This window comes from Schistocerca serialis, chromosome 2, assembly GCF_023864345.2.
Source record: "Schistocerca serialis cubense isolate TAMUIC-IGC-003099 chromosome 2, iqSchSeri2.2, whole genome shotgun sequence".
NCBI lineage: Eukaryota > Metazoa > Arthropoda > Insecta > Orthoptera > Acrididae > Schistocerca > Schistocerca serialis.
This window is the reverse complement of record NC_064639.1, coordinates 445,478,519-445,495,747: the sequence shown is the minus strand read 5'-3', so window position 1 is coordinate 445,495,747 and position 17,229 is coordinate 445,478,519. Positions and strand designations below refer to the sequence as shown.

General features: G+C 42.1%; 1 protein-coding gene across 1 annotated transcript in view; it reads left to right on the top strand.

Moving 5' to 3' along the window:
- LOC126456059 (esterase FE4-like) overlaps positions 1-16,528 on the top strand; it is a 78,900-nt gene extending 62,372 nt beyond the window's left edge. The window contains exons 10-11 of the mRNA XM_050091814.1: positions 16,026-16,143; positions 16,375-16,528. Of these exons, the coding sequence (XP_049947771.1) occupies positions 16,026-16,143; positions 16,375-16,528 (272 nt within the window). The remainder of the gene's footprint in view (positions 1-16,025; positions 16,144-16,374) is intronic.
- Positions 16,529-17,229: the final 701 nt, after the last annotated feature.

The following is a 17,229-nucleotide window of genomic DNA, read 5'->3' as shown; positions in this document are numbered from 1 at the left end:
GAGGACAGACGTCGAATTGCGATGGAACTAACATCAGACTTTAATGCTGGGCAGACTACACATGTGTCTGAACACACAGTGCACCGAACACTCCTAATGATGGGCCTCCACAGCAGACGACCCACGCATGTGCCAATGTTAAGACTGCGACTGATATGTGCACGTGACCATCGCACTCGGAGTTGTCGCAGTAGCAGAGCGTTGCATGATCTGATTAATCTCAATACATTTTTTTCGTCATGTCAGTGGGAGGACGCGATTCTGTAGTCTACCAGGGGAACAGCTCATTGACACGTGTACTGCGGGAGGGAAACAAGCTGGCGGCGACTCCATTATGCTCTGGGGAACAGTCAGGTGGGGATCCATTGGTCCAGTGGAGTATTTGCAAGGCACCATGACGACCAATGAGAATCGTAGACTGGTTGCAGACCACGTACACCCCTTCATGACGGTCATGTTTCCCGAAGGCAGTGGCATATTTCAGTAAGGTAATGCGCCATGTCACAAGGCCAGAAGAGTGATGGAGTGGTTCGGGGAACACAACGGCGACTTGTAATAGATGTCCTCTCCGCCAAATCGCCAAATCTCAACCCGATCGAACACATCTGTGGTGTGATTGAACTTTGCGTCAGAGCTCACCCCCCCCCCCCACCCCCACCCCCTCTCCATAACTTACGGGAATTAGCTAACTCGTGCGTGCATATATGGTGCCAACTCTCTCCAGCAACCTACCAAGGTCCCCTTAGTTCCATGCCACGACGCGTCCCCGCTGTCATCATGCCAAAGGTGGACTTACCGGCTACTATGTAGGTCGTCATGATGCTCTGGCTAATATGCATCGATATGTAAATAATTAATATTTCAACACAACTACACGAAGTAGACTGGAATGACGCCACTTGCATTCTTTATCTAAGGAAAGATTAGGCAGTGGGCATCCTGTTCAGAAATCGATTTTTAAGGCTCATTCTTTATGAGATTATCTTATGCGAATAGAGAATCGTTAGGATAAGGTGGACCAAACTGAATGCCGTTCAGAATTCTAATGGCATCCCAGGCTCGCACTCGAGTGGGCATACATTTCTCAGTTAGTTCGTTATTTACAAGTTCCATAGGTCATTTGAACGATTTTTTATCTAAATGATGCGGAACCTATCAGCTTACGGGATATATATAAATGATTAGCGTTAACATAAATTAACGCACAGTCATTTATAGTTGTGCTCATGTGATTACACATAACATTTTTTAATTGTCTGCAGGTTTTTAAATTGAATTTCGTCGTTGTAATAGAAGGAGTTATCCAGTAGAAATGATTTTAAATGAGTTTTAAAGCTTGCTTCGCTACATCTCAGGCATTTTACGTTATTGGGCAAACGACCAAAAATTTCTGTTGCTGCATAGATACCAACCATTTGCTGAGCCACTGACAGTTTAAAAATGGGTAAAGAAGTTCATTTTTCCTTCTAGTGTTGTAGGTATGGTTCAAATGGCTCTGAGCACTATGGGACTCAACTGCTGTGGTCAGAAGTCCCCTAGAACTTAGAACTACTTAAACCTAACTAACCTAAGGACATCACACACATCCATGCCCGAGGCAGGATTCGAACCTGCGACCGTAGCGGTCGTGCGGTTCCAGACTGTAGCGCCTTTAACCGCTCGGCCACTCCGGCCGGCTGTTGTAGGTATGGACATCGTTCTAGTCAAATAGTGATGGATTATTTACGACTAATTTCATTAGCATATAAATATGTGTTGTGATGGTGCAGATAAAATGTAAAGGTCCTTGAAGAGGTACTATGCGACGTCCGTGGGTAAACACATGTAATTCTTACTGCTCGCTTTTGTGCAATCAACACTTTCTTTCAAAGTTATTGGTTGTCCCAGAATACATTATTAAGAGGAAATTAATAAAATATGTCAGAGGTTGATAAGTTTGTTTCCTAGTTACTAATTATACAAAGAGCCAAAGGAGTTGAACCTAACTATTTGAGAAACTCAATAATATACTTCTTCCATTTCAAGTTTCATCAATATCTACACTAAAAATTTGTTGTTCGGATCTGAACGAAGTGTGTGTTTTATTTTTTCAAAATTTAGGGAGAGTCCATTTTCAGAGAACCACTGATTAATTTCTTTGAATACATTTACCGATTCTTCTGTAGCTTTCTTTCTAATAAGATTTGTTGTAATACTAGAATCGACTTCAAAAATTACCAACTTCGCTTGTTGAATGTTAAGTGGAAAGTCATTCACGTACACTATTTGATCAAAAGCATAAGGACACCCGGCTAAAAATGGCGTTCGTAGCCCCCTCCATCGGTAATGCTGGAATTCAATTTGGTGTTGGCCCAACCTTATCCTTGATGACAGCTTCCACTCTCGAAGACATACATCCAGTCAGGTGTTGGAAGGTTTCTTGAGGAATGGCAGCCCATTCTGTACGGAGTTATGCACTAAGGAGAGGTATCGATGTCGGTCGGTGAGGCCTGGCAGCATGATGGCGTTCCAAAATACCCGAAGGGTGTTCTATAGGATTCAGGTCAGGACTCTGTGCATGCCAGGCCATTAGGGGGATGTTATTGTCATGTAACGACTCCGCTACAGGCCGTGAATTATGAACAGGTGCTCGATCGTGTTGAAAGATGTAATCGCCATCCCCGAATTGCTCTTCAACAGTGGGAAGCAAGAAGGTGCTTAAAACATCAGTGTAGGCCTGTGCTCTGATAGTGCCCCGCAAAACAACAATGGGTGCAAGACCTCTCCATGAAAAACACGACCACACCATAACGCCACCACCTCCGAATTTTACTGTTGGCACTACACACGTTGGTAGATTACGTTCACCGGGCAATCACCATACACACACCCTGCCATCGGATCGCCATTGTGTACCATGATGAGTCACTCCACACAACGATTTTCCACTGTTCAATCGTCCAATGTTTACTCTCCTTACACGAAGCGAGGCGTCGTTTGTCATTTATCGGCGTGAAGTGCGGCTTATGAGGAACCGAAGTTTTCTCACCTCCTGCCTGTCATAGTACTTGCAGTGGATCCTGATGCAGTTTGGCATTCCTGTGTGACGGTCTGGATAGATGTCTGCCTATTACACATTACGATCCTCTTGAACTGTCGTCGGTCTCTGTCAGTCAACAGACGAGGTCGGCCTATACGCTTTAGAGCTGTACATGCCCCTTTCGTCTCCACTTCCTATCACAACGGAAACAGTGGACCTAGGGATGTTTCGGAGTGTGGAAATCTCGTGTACAGAAGTATGACGCAAGTGACACCCAATCACCTGACCACGTTCGGAGTCCGTGAGTTCCGTGGTGCGCCCCATTCTTCTCTCTCACGATGTCTAGTGACTAATGAGGTCGCTAATAGTGAGTATCTCGCTGGAGGTGACAGTAAATGTAGCTAATATGTGAAAAACGTATGTTTTCGGGGGTGTCCGGAAACTTTTGATCAAATAGTGTATATAAGGATAGTATTGGGCCCAAAATGAACCCTGTGTGATACCGTTTCAGACTTTTTTCCCCAACCACCGACATAGACACTACGACGTCTGGAGCCGCGCGGGATTAACCAAGCGGTAAGGCGCTGCAGTCATGGACTGTGCGGCGGAGGTTCGAGTCTTCCCTCGGGCATGGGTGTGTGTGTTTGTCCTTAGGATAATTTAGGTTAAGTAGTGTGTAAACTTAGGGACTGATGACCTTAGCAGTTAAGTCCCATAAGATTTCACACATTTGAACATTTTTGCGACGTCTGAGGCAACGTGGACCATTAGCACGGTGACCATCGTCTCGGGTTCCCTTGACGTGGCAGCAGAGGGTGGCAGGTGTCTCATAACATTGTCTTTTGACGAAGATCTTGTTCCTACGTGTCATCATCGACGTATCTATATGCGTGGACTCCAATGAGAATGAACGTCACATATTATATACGTCGTCGTCAAAATACAGGCCCAACTGTTGGCCCAGCGGTTTGGTGTGCCATTGGGTACACAGCAGGCTCACATTTATTCGAGTAGCCAATATTTTGGAAAGCATCAGGAAGATTTCTGTCCTGTTACGGCTGTTTGTAGTGTCTTATCTTCGTTATCTTTCTAGAAGTAACCCAAGACCAAACGTTGGCCTGGTCGTCTTGATCTACACCAATTCAGAGGCTGTTAGACTGTTGCTCCGAGTAGCACATTCTCCAGAACTCTCAGCCATTGAAATGTCTGGTCATCGTTCCGAGAGAACGCCACGCCACGTCTCGGAAGCCACTGTGACTGATGAACTCTGGCAATGAGCTGAGCGGTATGTAATGACGTCCCCGTATCTGTCAACCAGGCTCAGTTAGACTTGGTGCCCAATTGCATTGGAGACGGTGTTACTGCCAAAGAAGGCAGCTGCGTGTACTGCATGTCACATCCTGTGTACAGAGCAATGACAAAGTTACAACTGTATACTTTCCACCATACTGTATCTGCACAATAAATAAAATTTTCCTATTTGTTATCCTTCCTGGTGTCGCACTTTTAGTAGGCAGCGGTGTAAGTATAATCGTAGACCTTGAAACATCCTATTACGTAGTCTTTTGCAAAGTGGTTTTGATTCTTAGAAATTCAGTTTTTGTTCAGTTTTAAAAATGGAAACGTTTGGGTATTGGAGGCAAAAAATCACAACTCCAACGGCATCTTACGTTTCGTGACAATCGACGAATTCTCAAATTTAGACATCCAATTTCTCCAAGCTGTCGAAAGTTCCACAAGGTTTCCAGTACGGCATCAACACTCAACCAACCCTGACGGTTCACTGTTGTTGGCTAATGTACGTTCACTTCCATGTTCAAACGAATCGGTTCCAAGTTTGAAATTCGAGAACTTAACTTGCATGACATGTCTTTGTACATTTCGTTTATTCGCTACTATCCTACTCTGACATGTGGTGAATACTGTATCCAGAAAGAGCAAGAGGACAGAAGACCCGGCAGTTCGCAACTGGTAGTTTCGTGCAGCGGAATACATACACCTTCCGCGTAAATTTTTTAATGTTTTTCTCTGAGTTATTAGTGTGTGAACTTTTTGTAATGTAAAAAAGTTTTTGAAAGTAAGTCCCATCTATAAAGACCTGAATGCATATTTTAGATTGGAAATAAATGTAGATAGTGCACTAGTGATGAATGTTGACGGTTGTAGTAGGCTGATGCAGCTCTGCCCTTTATTGCGTAATCCGTATGTTTCACATTTGGCCAGTAGGAAGCATTTAAGCAAAGTAGTAATGGAAAAGCACGAGCCAGTAACCATTGTCGACGCCAAATAACATATTATCAGCATGTGAATGAGTCCTAATAGAGTAGAGTGAATATTTCCCAGGAAGCGTTCCATTACAAAGTTACACATCGGAGTGTACGGGTATTCTGCTACGATAGTGATACTGTGTGTGGAACCAGGGGGAGGAAGAGGGAACAGTGTCTTAAACAGCGAAGTAAAGCGACTGCAATAAGAAAGGAAAAATAATTACAGTTTTACTTCTCGGCGGCGACACAGAAAGAGTTGGATGGACGGGAAAGGAAATTGGCCATAAGCCGGAAATCACATTTAACGATTTAGAGAAAAGACGAGAACGGAAAACTTTATGGTTCGACGGCCATATGAACCACAGCGCTCCATAAAGAGAGTCTTACGACAGTACCACTTCGCTCTGTAACCGCACCGTGGGATGATCACGATAACCATCATGAATACCGAAAACAACGCTCGTATGAAACGCAACTCGCGCTTTCTCACATTACGTCCCGAAAGGAAGGGATGATGGAAATCGGGTACTTGTAGTATCTTTTGAATGCTGAAAAGCATTTGACCATCAGACAATAGCTTATAGTTCGATTATATGAACTATCAAACTAAAGTTGTAGCTGTACTGTTGGTTCCTTTGTAGAATGCAGTAGATTATCTTAGACGGACAGTCATTGAGAGATGTAAAAACAGTATCATGTGTGCCCCGTGAAAGCGTGTTGAGATTATTACAATTCATCTCAGTTACATCCACATGTACCTGTTTACTCCGTAATTCACAGTTAAGTGCCTGGCAGAGGGTCCACCGATCGACCTTAATGCTATTTCTCTACTATTCCACTCTCAAAGAGCGCGTGGGAAAAACGAAGCCTTTAATTGTTCCGTGAAAACTTTGATGTCTATTATTTTATTGTTATCGTCTTTGCTTTAATGAATGCCACCTCTATTCGCGTATCATATCCATGTCACTCTATCCCATATATCGCGATAATACAAAGAGAGCTGCCCTTCTTTGAACTTTCTCAGTGTCCTCCGTCAATCCTACCTGATGTGGATGCCACAGCAATGCGCCAAAACGGCATAGTCTGTATAGTAAACTTGTTAAACTTTTTGTGTGTTCTGTCGGTAAATCACGACGTTTGGTTTGCTTCCACACAACATTATCTATACGATCGTTCCGGTTTATATATTCGTAATTGTAATCACTAAGTATTTAGTTTAATTGCAATCTTTAGATTTGTGTGGTTTCATCTGTAACCCAAATTTAGCGGATTCCTTTTAAACTCCAGTGGATGACTCCACACTTTTCATTTTTTATAGTCAACTGCCACTTTCCGCATCATACAGATATCTTGTGTAAATAGCTTTGTAATTTGATTTGATCATCTGATAAGTTTATAAAACGGCAATGACAGCATCATCTGCAAAAAATGTAAGATGGCTGCTCAGATTTCGTACCAAACCCTAACCAGTGGAACGCCTCTCTGCATTTCCCAACCTCTCCAAGCAACTGCATCATCTGCGAAAAGTGTCAGAGATGCAATCTATCAGCAGTAACATAGATATAACACATTGTATGTACCGAAGTATCCGAGTAAATACATTGCTTAGCTCCTGGAGAAGCGTTGTTTTATTAACAGATCAGATCTATAGAGGACAGAAAGATCGAACTCGCAGACTTTCCGGTCTTCCTCCTAGTTCACATTTTGAAAATCTTTTCCATCTGTGCTGACATCACTTCAGAACATACACTTGACGTTCTTTCGTTGAATAAATAGAGTATTTCATTTCCGTGCTATATCGTGTATGTAGATTATGAACAGAAAAGGGCCTATATCACTTACCAGGGGAACGCCAGATATTGATGATGATGATGATGATTATGAGGTCCCATACTCCGAGGAGCGTAGGGGGACGATTCGAGAGACCAGCACCGCCGACTAGGCAATGTCCTAGCGGAAGAGGTTTGCCATTGCCTTCCTCCGACCGTAATGGGGATGAATGATGATGATGAAGACGACACAACAACACACAGTCATCTCGAGGCTGGGAAAATCCCTGACCCCGCCGGGAATCAAACCCGCGACCCCGAGCGCGGGAAGCGCGAACGCTACCGCAAGACCTGTTTTACTCGATGACATTCCGACAGTTACCACAACCTTTCAACTTCCTGACAATAAATCACGAACCCGGTGGCAAAAATGAGACTATATTCCACAGAAAAGCAATTTGATTAGAAGTCGCTTGTCAGAAACGATGTCTAAAAAGGTTTCCGTAAATCTAAAAGTAGGGAATCAATATCACAACCCCTGTTGATAGCACTCATTACTTCGTGAGAATAAAGAGCTGGTTGTGTTTCACGAAAACGATATTTTCTGATTCCGTGTTGACTGTTCGTCAGTAAATCGCTTTCTTCGAGGTAACCCACAATGTTCGACCACAGTATGAGTTTCAAATCCTACTGCAAATCTACTTCAGCTATAGGAGTCCTTAATTCGTAATTAATTATTTTTGTTTCTTTTCTTAAATATTGTTGTGACTCTGTAGCTACGGATTTTTCGTTGAGTGAGCAGTTGTATATGATTGCTAAATGTGGAGCTATTATATCAAAATACACCGAAAGGAACCTGGCGGGTATACAGTCTGGACCGGAGGACTTGCCTTTATCAAGTGGTTTAAGCTGTTTCTCTACGCCGAAGATATCTGCTTCTAAGTGCTCATGCTGGCAGTTGTTCTTGGTTGGAAATCAGGAAAATGTGCATCGTCTTCTTTGGTGAAGGAATTAAGGAAATCTGTGTTTAATATCTCTGCCTTAGTGTCACTGATTGCGTCGATAACATCACCATTGTAATCGGACAATGAAGGTATTGATTGCGTTTTCCAAATGGGTTATTTTACATATGACGAGAATCTCTTCAGATTTTCTGCCAGGTTTCGAGACAGAGGTTCCTTGTGGAAACTAGTAAAAACATCTCGCACTGAAGTTCGCGCTAAGTCACGAGATTCTGTATAAGACCGCATGTCTTCGGGGTTTTGCGTCCTTTTGAATTTGGCGTGCTTGTTTCGTTCTCTCTGCACCTGTATTCTGAGCTGTTTTGTGTACTATGGTGGGTCAGCACCATCTGTATTAGTTTGTTATATATCTCTTAGTTGTCGTCGATACTATTTCTTTGAATTTAAATGACGTTTGGTCTATACTTTACATAGTCGGCCTGAAAATTGTGGAGCCTGCCTCTTAGAAAGGTATCAAGCAAATGTTTAGCTGATGTTTTAAGCAGAAGTGTTTTGCGATTATTTGGGCTTTGATGTAACGGTGTTTAGTCTTGCTACAGCACCCTTGGTGTCACTAATCCCTCTACACCTCATGATGCCCCCACTTTGCTCAGAATTATTTGTTGCAAAGAAGTCAAGTACGTTTTCGCAATCATGTACTCTTCGAGTGAGCTCCTGAACTTATCGTATAAAATAATTTTCTGAGAAGACATTCATTACGTTTTCGGATAACGTTTCATTCCTACCACCGACTTTATAAACTTGTATTTTCGTCAAGATATCAAGGGTAAATTGAAGTCACCACCAACTATAATTATATGAATGGTTTACCTATTTGAAATGCATATTAACCATCTGCCACACAATCTTACCAATTACTTCAGACTTTCCGCAGACGATGCAGTTATCTATAATGAAGTGCTGTCTGAAAAAGCTGCATAAAATTCAGTCACAAGATTTCAGAACGATACAAAGACGGTTACTTGCTTCCAATGTAAGGAAATAAAAATTGTGCGCTTCAAAAAACGCAGAAATGTAATATCCTATTACTAAAATATCAATGAGTCGTAATTGGCATTAGACTAAGCGTTCAGGGAATCGAATGACAACATGCGCTCAGTCTTTGGCAGTGCAAGTGGCAGATTTTATCGGTAGGTTACTGGAGAAATGCAATTATTCTTCAAAGAAAATTTCTTACAATACAGTCGTTTAAACTCTCCTAGAGGACCGCTCAAGTACGAGCGGAACAAGTAGTCACAGGTTTGTTCGGACCCTTGGGAGTATGTCGTTGGAAAGCTGAGAAATTAAAATTGACATGTGCCTGAAGAAAGACGTCAACTATACAGGAAATTCGAAGAACCAGTAATACGTGAGTGCACGTGACAACGGCCTTCTCGCAGTGATAACATAGGTTCCCGTCCTGTCACCGAAGTTACGCGCTGTCGGGCATGGCTAGCACTTGAAAGGGTGACTCCGCGGGTCTGTCGATCGCTGTTGCAAAGCGGGGTGCACTCTGCCCTTGTGATGTCAATTTAAGAGCTGCTTGACTGAGAAGTAACGGCTTTGGTCACGAAAACTGACAACGGCCAGAAGAGCGGTGTGCTGACAATATTCCCGTGCACATCCACTTCCAGTGATTCCTGTCGGCTAAGAATGACACGGCGGTAGTTCGCTATCGTTAGGCCTTCCGAAATCTGTTCCTAAGGAGTTTAGTTCAACAATACGTGAGTAATGATGAAATATACTGCATTCTCTTGCATGTCACTCCGATAGGGGATGCGAAGGCAAGAGTAAAAAATGGTTCAAATGGCTCAAAGAACTATGGGACTCAACATCTGAGGTCATCAGTCCTCTAGACTTAGAACTAGTTAAACCTAACTAACCTAAGAACATCACATACATCTATGCCCGAGGCAGGATTCAAACCTGCGACCGTAGCAGCAGCGCGGTTCCGGACTGAAGCGCCTAGAACCGCTCGGCCACAGCGGAAGATGAAGGCAAGAGTAGATTAATAACAGCATGCACATGTACATTTAAACAGTCATTATTCCCGCGGTCCAGCGCGAACTGAACAGGAAGAAAACCAGTATGTTGTTCAATGGGAAGTACACTCCGACATGAACTTCCTAGTGGTTTGCCGAGTGTAGTTGTGAATGTAGATATGGTCTGCACTGCCGTAATGGATATTACATATTTGGCACCCCGACACACCCTCTTATGCTGCAATTGGTGTACTGGTGTCTCCGTGGAGAACTCAATGGAATCTCTCCCAATCTGGTCGGCTGACATACATGCAGTTCTGTCGATTTATGTAGTCAAAAACTCGCAGACATCTATGTATGCAACACATGAGTAATCGAGCTTCCGGCAAGTCCCACTTTGAACTACGAGGTGTACTCATAAACTTTTGACTACAACATCAAAAAAATAAAATTATGTAATGAATTTTGTGTTTTTTTTCAGGAATACGGGGTGTTAATAATTAAAGTTCCAGTTTCAAAACGCTGTAAAAGAGAACCACATTCCAGAATGAAGTAAAATAAATTCGAACAGCATATTACTCGTATTGATGCAGAGGGGAACGTAATGGAAGCAAAAAAAAAAAAAAAAAAAAAAAAAAAAAAAAAAAAAAAAAAAAAAACGAAAATTTGATGAATAGATGACACTGTAAGCGTCAGAATATGCACACAAATAGACGCGTCACATCCGTCTGCCCCTCACTTTGCGTCCGAAATGAGTGACATGACCGTCTCCATGAATAATCGCGAGCTGCTCGTAAAGTTCTTATCCAAGAACGGCGATTGTGCACTAGTCCTGCTGAAGTTCCGGACACTCAAGGGTATTAAAGAAGGCACCAGTCTGACGTCTACTAAGGGTCTGGAGAAAAATTCGAAAAGATAGGTTTTTTTTTTTAAGTGCAATGAGCCAGAGGGAGGAAAGCAGCTGATCCGACGTCTGTCGTAGATGTGGCCACAGCACTGTGGGAGGGGTCGAGAGGTGGTGAGCAAACATGCAGTGAAAGAGGAATCACCTGAACTTCGGAATTATCTGCAAGCATAAAATACTGCGAAATATCCCGTATTGTCATCCATACAAAATCACCTATGTTCAGGAGTTATTTCCTCCTTTCCTGCCAGTGAGACAAACGTTCGCTCTGGAATTTCTTTCTCGCATGAAAGTGTACAATGAATACCAATGAAACATTCTGTAAACAGACTAAGTCCATTTCCATCTCCAAGATCCTATCAATAAGCAGAACTGCAGAATATGGGCAGCGGAAAATTCGTACGCACATCAACCGATACCATTTCTTCTGCAGAGGGGACTGTGTTTTGCGTTTTGACGGCATCGTTTATCGCAGGGCCTTTTTTTTCTCAAGGAGATGAGTCCTGCGGGTCCCCTTACGCGTACCGTCAGAGGTAAAACGCTGTGAAACTGTTTTGTACACACTTCATTCCAACCCTTCAACTGGATGGATGTTAGGGTTGGATTGTTTGTATGCAAGATGGCGATCGTCCGGGCACTACACAGCCAGTGAAGCAGCAGGCATTTCGCAAATGCTAAAATTATCAGCCGTCATTTCCCTACAGCCTGGCCGTCGAGATCAACTGATCTTAATCCATGTGACTTCTGGTTGCGGGGTTATATGAAAGATATGTTCAGTGATCCAATAACGAACGTAGCCGAACTTAAGGCTCGCATTGCGCAACGCATTCTGAACGAGAGTCCCGAGACCCTCCGGTCCATTGTAGATCATGCTGTTTCTCAATTTCAACTTGTAAGAGAAAACGGTGGATTGCGCATTGAACATGTCTTGCGCCACTGATGTGAAATTAAAAATTGATTGCATTGTTGCTTTGTAAGCGGTTTTTGGTCCCAGGACAATGAAAATCATTCACTTTGCTTTGTAACTGGTTTTTGGCTTCAGGACAGTTAAAAATGATTTTTTTTTCTATTGAATGTGGTACGAACTTGCCTTGGTGGGTGGGTTTATCTAACTATCAGTGAGGCAATCGTTTAATACCGTGCTTGTAGTGATGCTCATTGAATAGTACAGACGGCACAACGTGCAACTCAAACCATAGCCGTCGTATTGCATTTTATCTGCCATGTGTTAAGACGCTTACAAAGCCACTGTTGGTAATTTTTTTTGTCCTGTAACTTTTCTCAGTGCATCAAGAACATATTATTCAAATTTGAAGTCATTCTGCGATATGGTGCCCTTTCTACAGCGTTTTGAAGCTGGAATACTAATCATGTACATCCTGTATACCTGCAGTCCTGGAACATATTAAAATCCCCGCGCACAGCCTCGCAGCAGCCAGCAGAGGAGCCAAAACAAAAAATCGCAGCCAGTTGATGAAGTGCGGTATTGTACGGTAATTCCTTTTCTTCATCTGTAAGGCAACAACTCCGCAGCAGTTCGTAGGGAGTTGTTCTTAGTGTAGGGCTATAGTATATCTCATATGACACAGTGATTAGGTGACGATGACGTTTCGAGTGCAGTCAGAGAAGCGTGAATGAAGGACGAAGTGGTGTAAGTGTATGGCTACAAAGCCCCATAATAATACATTGATTATGTGACGGGGAAATGGAAACCTTATTTTCATCATGGCAACGACAACAACAACCATTACGAAATTGTCTCGAATGGAAAACACCCCCCAGTTGCACTAAATTATGTTTATTTTAAACCTTGACCATTGTTTCGTCTATAATAATACAGCCTTCTTCAGAACTCCTAAAAATGACCAAAATAACATCTAGACCAGTGATACAATCTACACATAAACTTCAAAATTACGCAAGCGATAACATATTCCTTACATAAACACTAATCAATGAAAAATGTCTTATCCCAGCGGCTGCGTCAAGACCAATAAAATAACTTTAACAGACATAAGCCTGTTTCGAACAAAAGTAAAATTAAATATGGCACTGTATGTCCTCCGGCACTACTTCTGTAATACTGGGCGCGTGGTCGTCAAATGCGAGAGGCGTTCAACGAATTCGAAAGTAATGTTCTATGTACTGACTTGGCAGAAAACCCTAAGAAATTTTGGCCTGACGTTCAAGCGGTAGGTGGATAAAAGAAAATGTCCACACACTCTGTGACCAAAATGGTACTGAAATAGAGGATGACAGACTAAAGGCCTAAATACTAAATGTCTTTTTCCAAATCTGTTTCACAGAGGAAGACTGCACTGTAGTTCCTTCTATAGATTGTTGCACAAATGACAAAATGGTAGATATCTAAATAGATGACAGAGAGATAGAAAAACAATTAAAATCGCCCAAACGAGGAAAGACCGCTGGACCTGATGGGATACCAGTTCACTTTTACACAGAGTACGCGAGGAACTTGCCCCCTTTCTTCTCTAGAAGAGCGTAGGGTTCCAAAAGATTGGAAAAGGGGACAGGTCATCCCCGTTTTCAAGAAGGGACGTCGACCAGATGTGCAGAACTAAAGACCTATATCTCTAACGTCGATCAGTTGTAGAATTTTGGAACACGTATTATGTTCGAGTGTAATGACTTTTCTGGAGACTAGAAATCTACTCTGTAGGAATCAGTATGGGTTTCGAAAAAGACTATAGTGTGAAACCCAGCTCGCGCTATTGGTCCACGAGACTCAGAGAGCCATAGACACGGGTTCCCAGGTAGATGCCGTGTTTCTTGACTTCCGCAAGGCGTTTGATACAGTTCCCCACAGTCTTTTAATGGACAAAGTAAGAGCATATGGACTATCAGACCAATTGTGTGATTGGACTGAGGATTTCCTAGGTAACAGAACACAGCACGTCATTCTCAATGGAGAGAAGTCTTCCGAAGTAAGAATGATTTCAGGTGTGCCGCAGGGGAGTGTCGTAGGACCGTTGCTATTCACAATATATATAAATGACCTTGTGGCTAACATCGGAAGTTCACTGAGGCTTTTTGCGGGTGATGCTGCAGTATATCGAGAAGTTGTAACGAAGGAAAATTGTTCTGAAATGGAGGAGGATCTGCAGCGAATTGACGCATGGTGTAGGTAACGGCAATTGAATATCAATGTAGACAAGTGTAATGTGCTGCGAATACATAGAAAGAAAGATCCTTTATCATTTAGCTACAGTATAGCAGGTCAGCAACTGGAAGCAGTTAATTCCAAAACTATCGAGGACTAGGCATTAGGAGTATTTTAAAATGAAATGACCATATAAAATTAATCATCGGTAAAGCAGATGCCAGACTGAGATACATTGGAGGAATCCTAACGAAATACAGTCCGAAAACAAGCCGGTCGGTGTGGCCGTACGGTTCTAGGCGCTTCAGTCTGGAACCGCGTGACCGCCACGGTCGCAGGTTCGAATCCTGCCTCGGGCATGGATGTGTGTGATGTCCTTAGGTTAGTCAGGTTTAAGTAGTTCTAAGTTCTAGGGGACTGATGACCACAGATTTTAAGTCCCATATTGCTCAGAGCCATTTGAACCAGTCCGAAAACAAAGGAAGTAGGTTACAGTACACTTGTTCGCCCACTGCTTGAATACTGCTCACCGGTATGGAATTCGTACCAGATAGGGTTGATAGAAGAGATAGAGAAGGTCCAACGGAGAGCAGCGCGCTTCGTTACAGGATCATTTAGTAATCGCAAAAGCGTTACGGATATGATAGATGAACTCCAGTGGAAGACTCTGCAAGAGAGACGCTCAATATCTCGGTACGGGCTTTTGTTGAAGTTGCGAGAACATACCTTCATCGAGGAGTCAAGCAATATATTGCTCCGTCCTACGTATATCTCGCGAAGCGACCATGAGGATAAAATCAGAGAGATTAGAGCCCACACAGAGGCATACTGACACTCTTTCTTTCCACGAACAATACGAGACTAGAATAGAAGGGACAACCGATAGAGGTATTCAATTTACCCTCCGCCACACACCGTCAGGTGGCTTGCGGAGTATGGATGTAGATGCAAATGTAGAAATGTGCTGCACCCAACGCACCATAAGTGACGCTCACCACAGTACGCTACATCGCACCGTTTATCAGGCAACTAGTGAATATATACGACAATAAATTAATAACAAGCATACATGTGCACATAAAAGGACCATAAACTTATTAATACGAATGTCCAACAGATGAAATACTGTTGCATACGATCATTAAAGTGGCAGAACATTAACAATTTCATATAACAAAGTTTGTCGTGTCGCTATTTGATGCATCATTCAGAAACGACACTATTATATGCAAACATAACTTCAGCTGAACATCACATACACATGTGATGTGACCCATACGTATCGAGAGTAAACAGGATCCATTTCATTAGCAAGGATTTGGAGCACAGGATACTTAGTGACCATCCTTAACGCAACGGTGTATGTAGCCAGAATTGTGTACTCCTTTTTCAGAGAATAATGTGTGCCGGTCACTACTTCTCCGTCCTGCAAGTTCGCCTGACAGGTAGGCTGTCGAACACGATAGTAACGCAGCTGGTCGACATCATGTTTGTCACAGTCGACTGGCGACTTACTGATTCTACGTAGTTTTGCAAACAAAGTGAATGGAAGAAGATCCCCAGAAGCATTTTCAGGTTTTCAGGCCTTCTCTAAATCCATACCATGACGATTTGAATCTCTGCTTGCAGTACACGGAGACTTCCCACTGCACCGAATTTTCATAGTTGGGACTCTTTAGTCTTAACTTAAAATTATATATTTTCATGTGCTTATTATGTGGCATAGAGTTTATTTCAGTCACATGAGACCTTCTCGGTGTTGCAGTCTTCACGGTATTCATTAATGAACCATAAGAAATTAAAAAGTTATTACTTATAAATACAAGTACTTCATAAATGTTGTTTCTTTTGCGTAGCTGAGAACAATATAACTCTTATACTCGACTATAAGAATTCATAATGAGTATGCTTCTGTACCAAACCTGCACTATATTTGTTTACATGCCTTTCATTTACTTTCAGGTGCAGCTCACAACGATGATGTGAAATACATGCATGCAACAAATCTGGATCCTGATTCGGATGAAGGTGTAATCCAAGCTCAGATGACAACAATGTGGACTAACTTCGCTAAATATGAGTAAGTGATCTTCTTGCTAAAGGTTCAGATTTTTTTAGTATACTGTTGTTATAAAGAAAATGAAACGTCTGATAAGATAATTCTATGACAACACGTCCATATAATTTACTCATCCATGAGTTGTCATACTTTTCATACTGGAAATGATGTAGATGTATGTGATGGCTCCATTAGAGTGTTGTGAATTAAACACGACCTTGTGACCAACTCATATGATTGTTACTGTTTCAGCAATCCGACGCCGGAACAGACCTCCATACTGACAGAGACGTGGAAGGAGTACGATGAATCTTCACCTTACTATCTGGAGATAAATGGACCTCTTAGCCTCAAAACTAACTTGTACGAACCCTACATGACCTTTTGGCACAAGCTGTTGCCTTAAATACCTTCTATGTGCCACTAATGACCACATTTAACGATTTGGTACGAGATGGAAGTTGCTTAAATGAAAATTCCAAGAGCAGCAGTTTCAGTACACTATTATGTATGATTTGCTATATTGATATTGTAGTCCTCAGAGACATAGATGTTGTACAAACCTGCTAATTTTTTAAGTGTTGTAGCTTACCCTTTCTTAACAAGCATTATTAAAGAGATAATGATTCTACTGTGAGCCTCTATTTTTTTAATTGTACCGTGTATTGTGATTACGTCTCTGTAAGAAATATGAAATTAATATACTCTTGAATACCTTATGGACATGAATTTTGTTAACCTCCTCGTTTTGTTTTTTGCCTGTCGAATCATACCGAGATAACAGTTATTTGAGCTCAGTTTATTTTGAAAACTTTAATGTACAGTTATTTAAAAATAACTATTTACATGTAATTTATGAGCAAAAGTATATGAAACCAAACAATTCTGCTGCAATGATTTGATGGTGCATGGATAACTGTCGTCCTACAGATTACTGTAGTCATGCTATTTCACAGAAAATATACTATTTGTACAGTTGTAGGGCACAAACATCACGATTCATATTTTACGAAAGACTTACATACAAGGCGCCAATAACAGTAATAATAATTTTTTGTAGGAGAGGAAATACTCAATTTCTAGATAGCAAATTCGAAACAGTGAGAC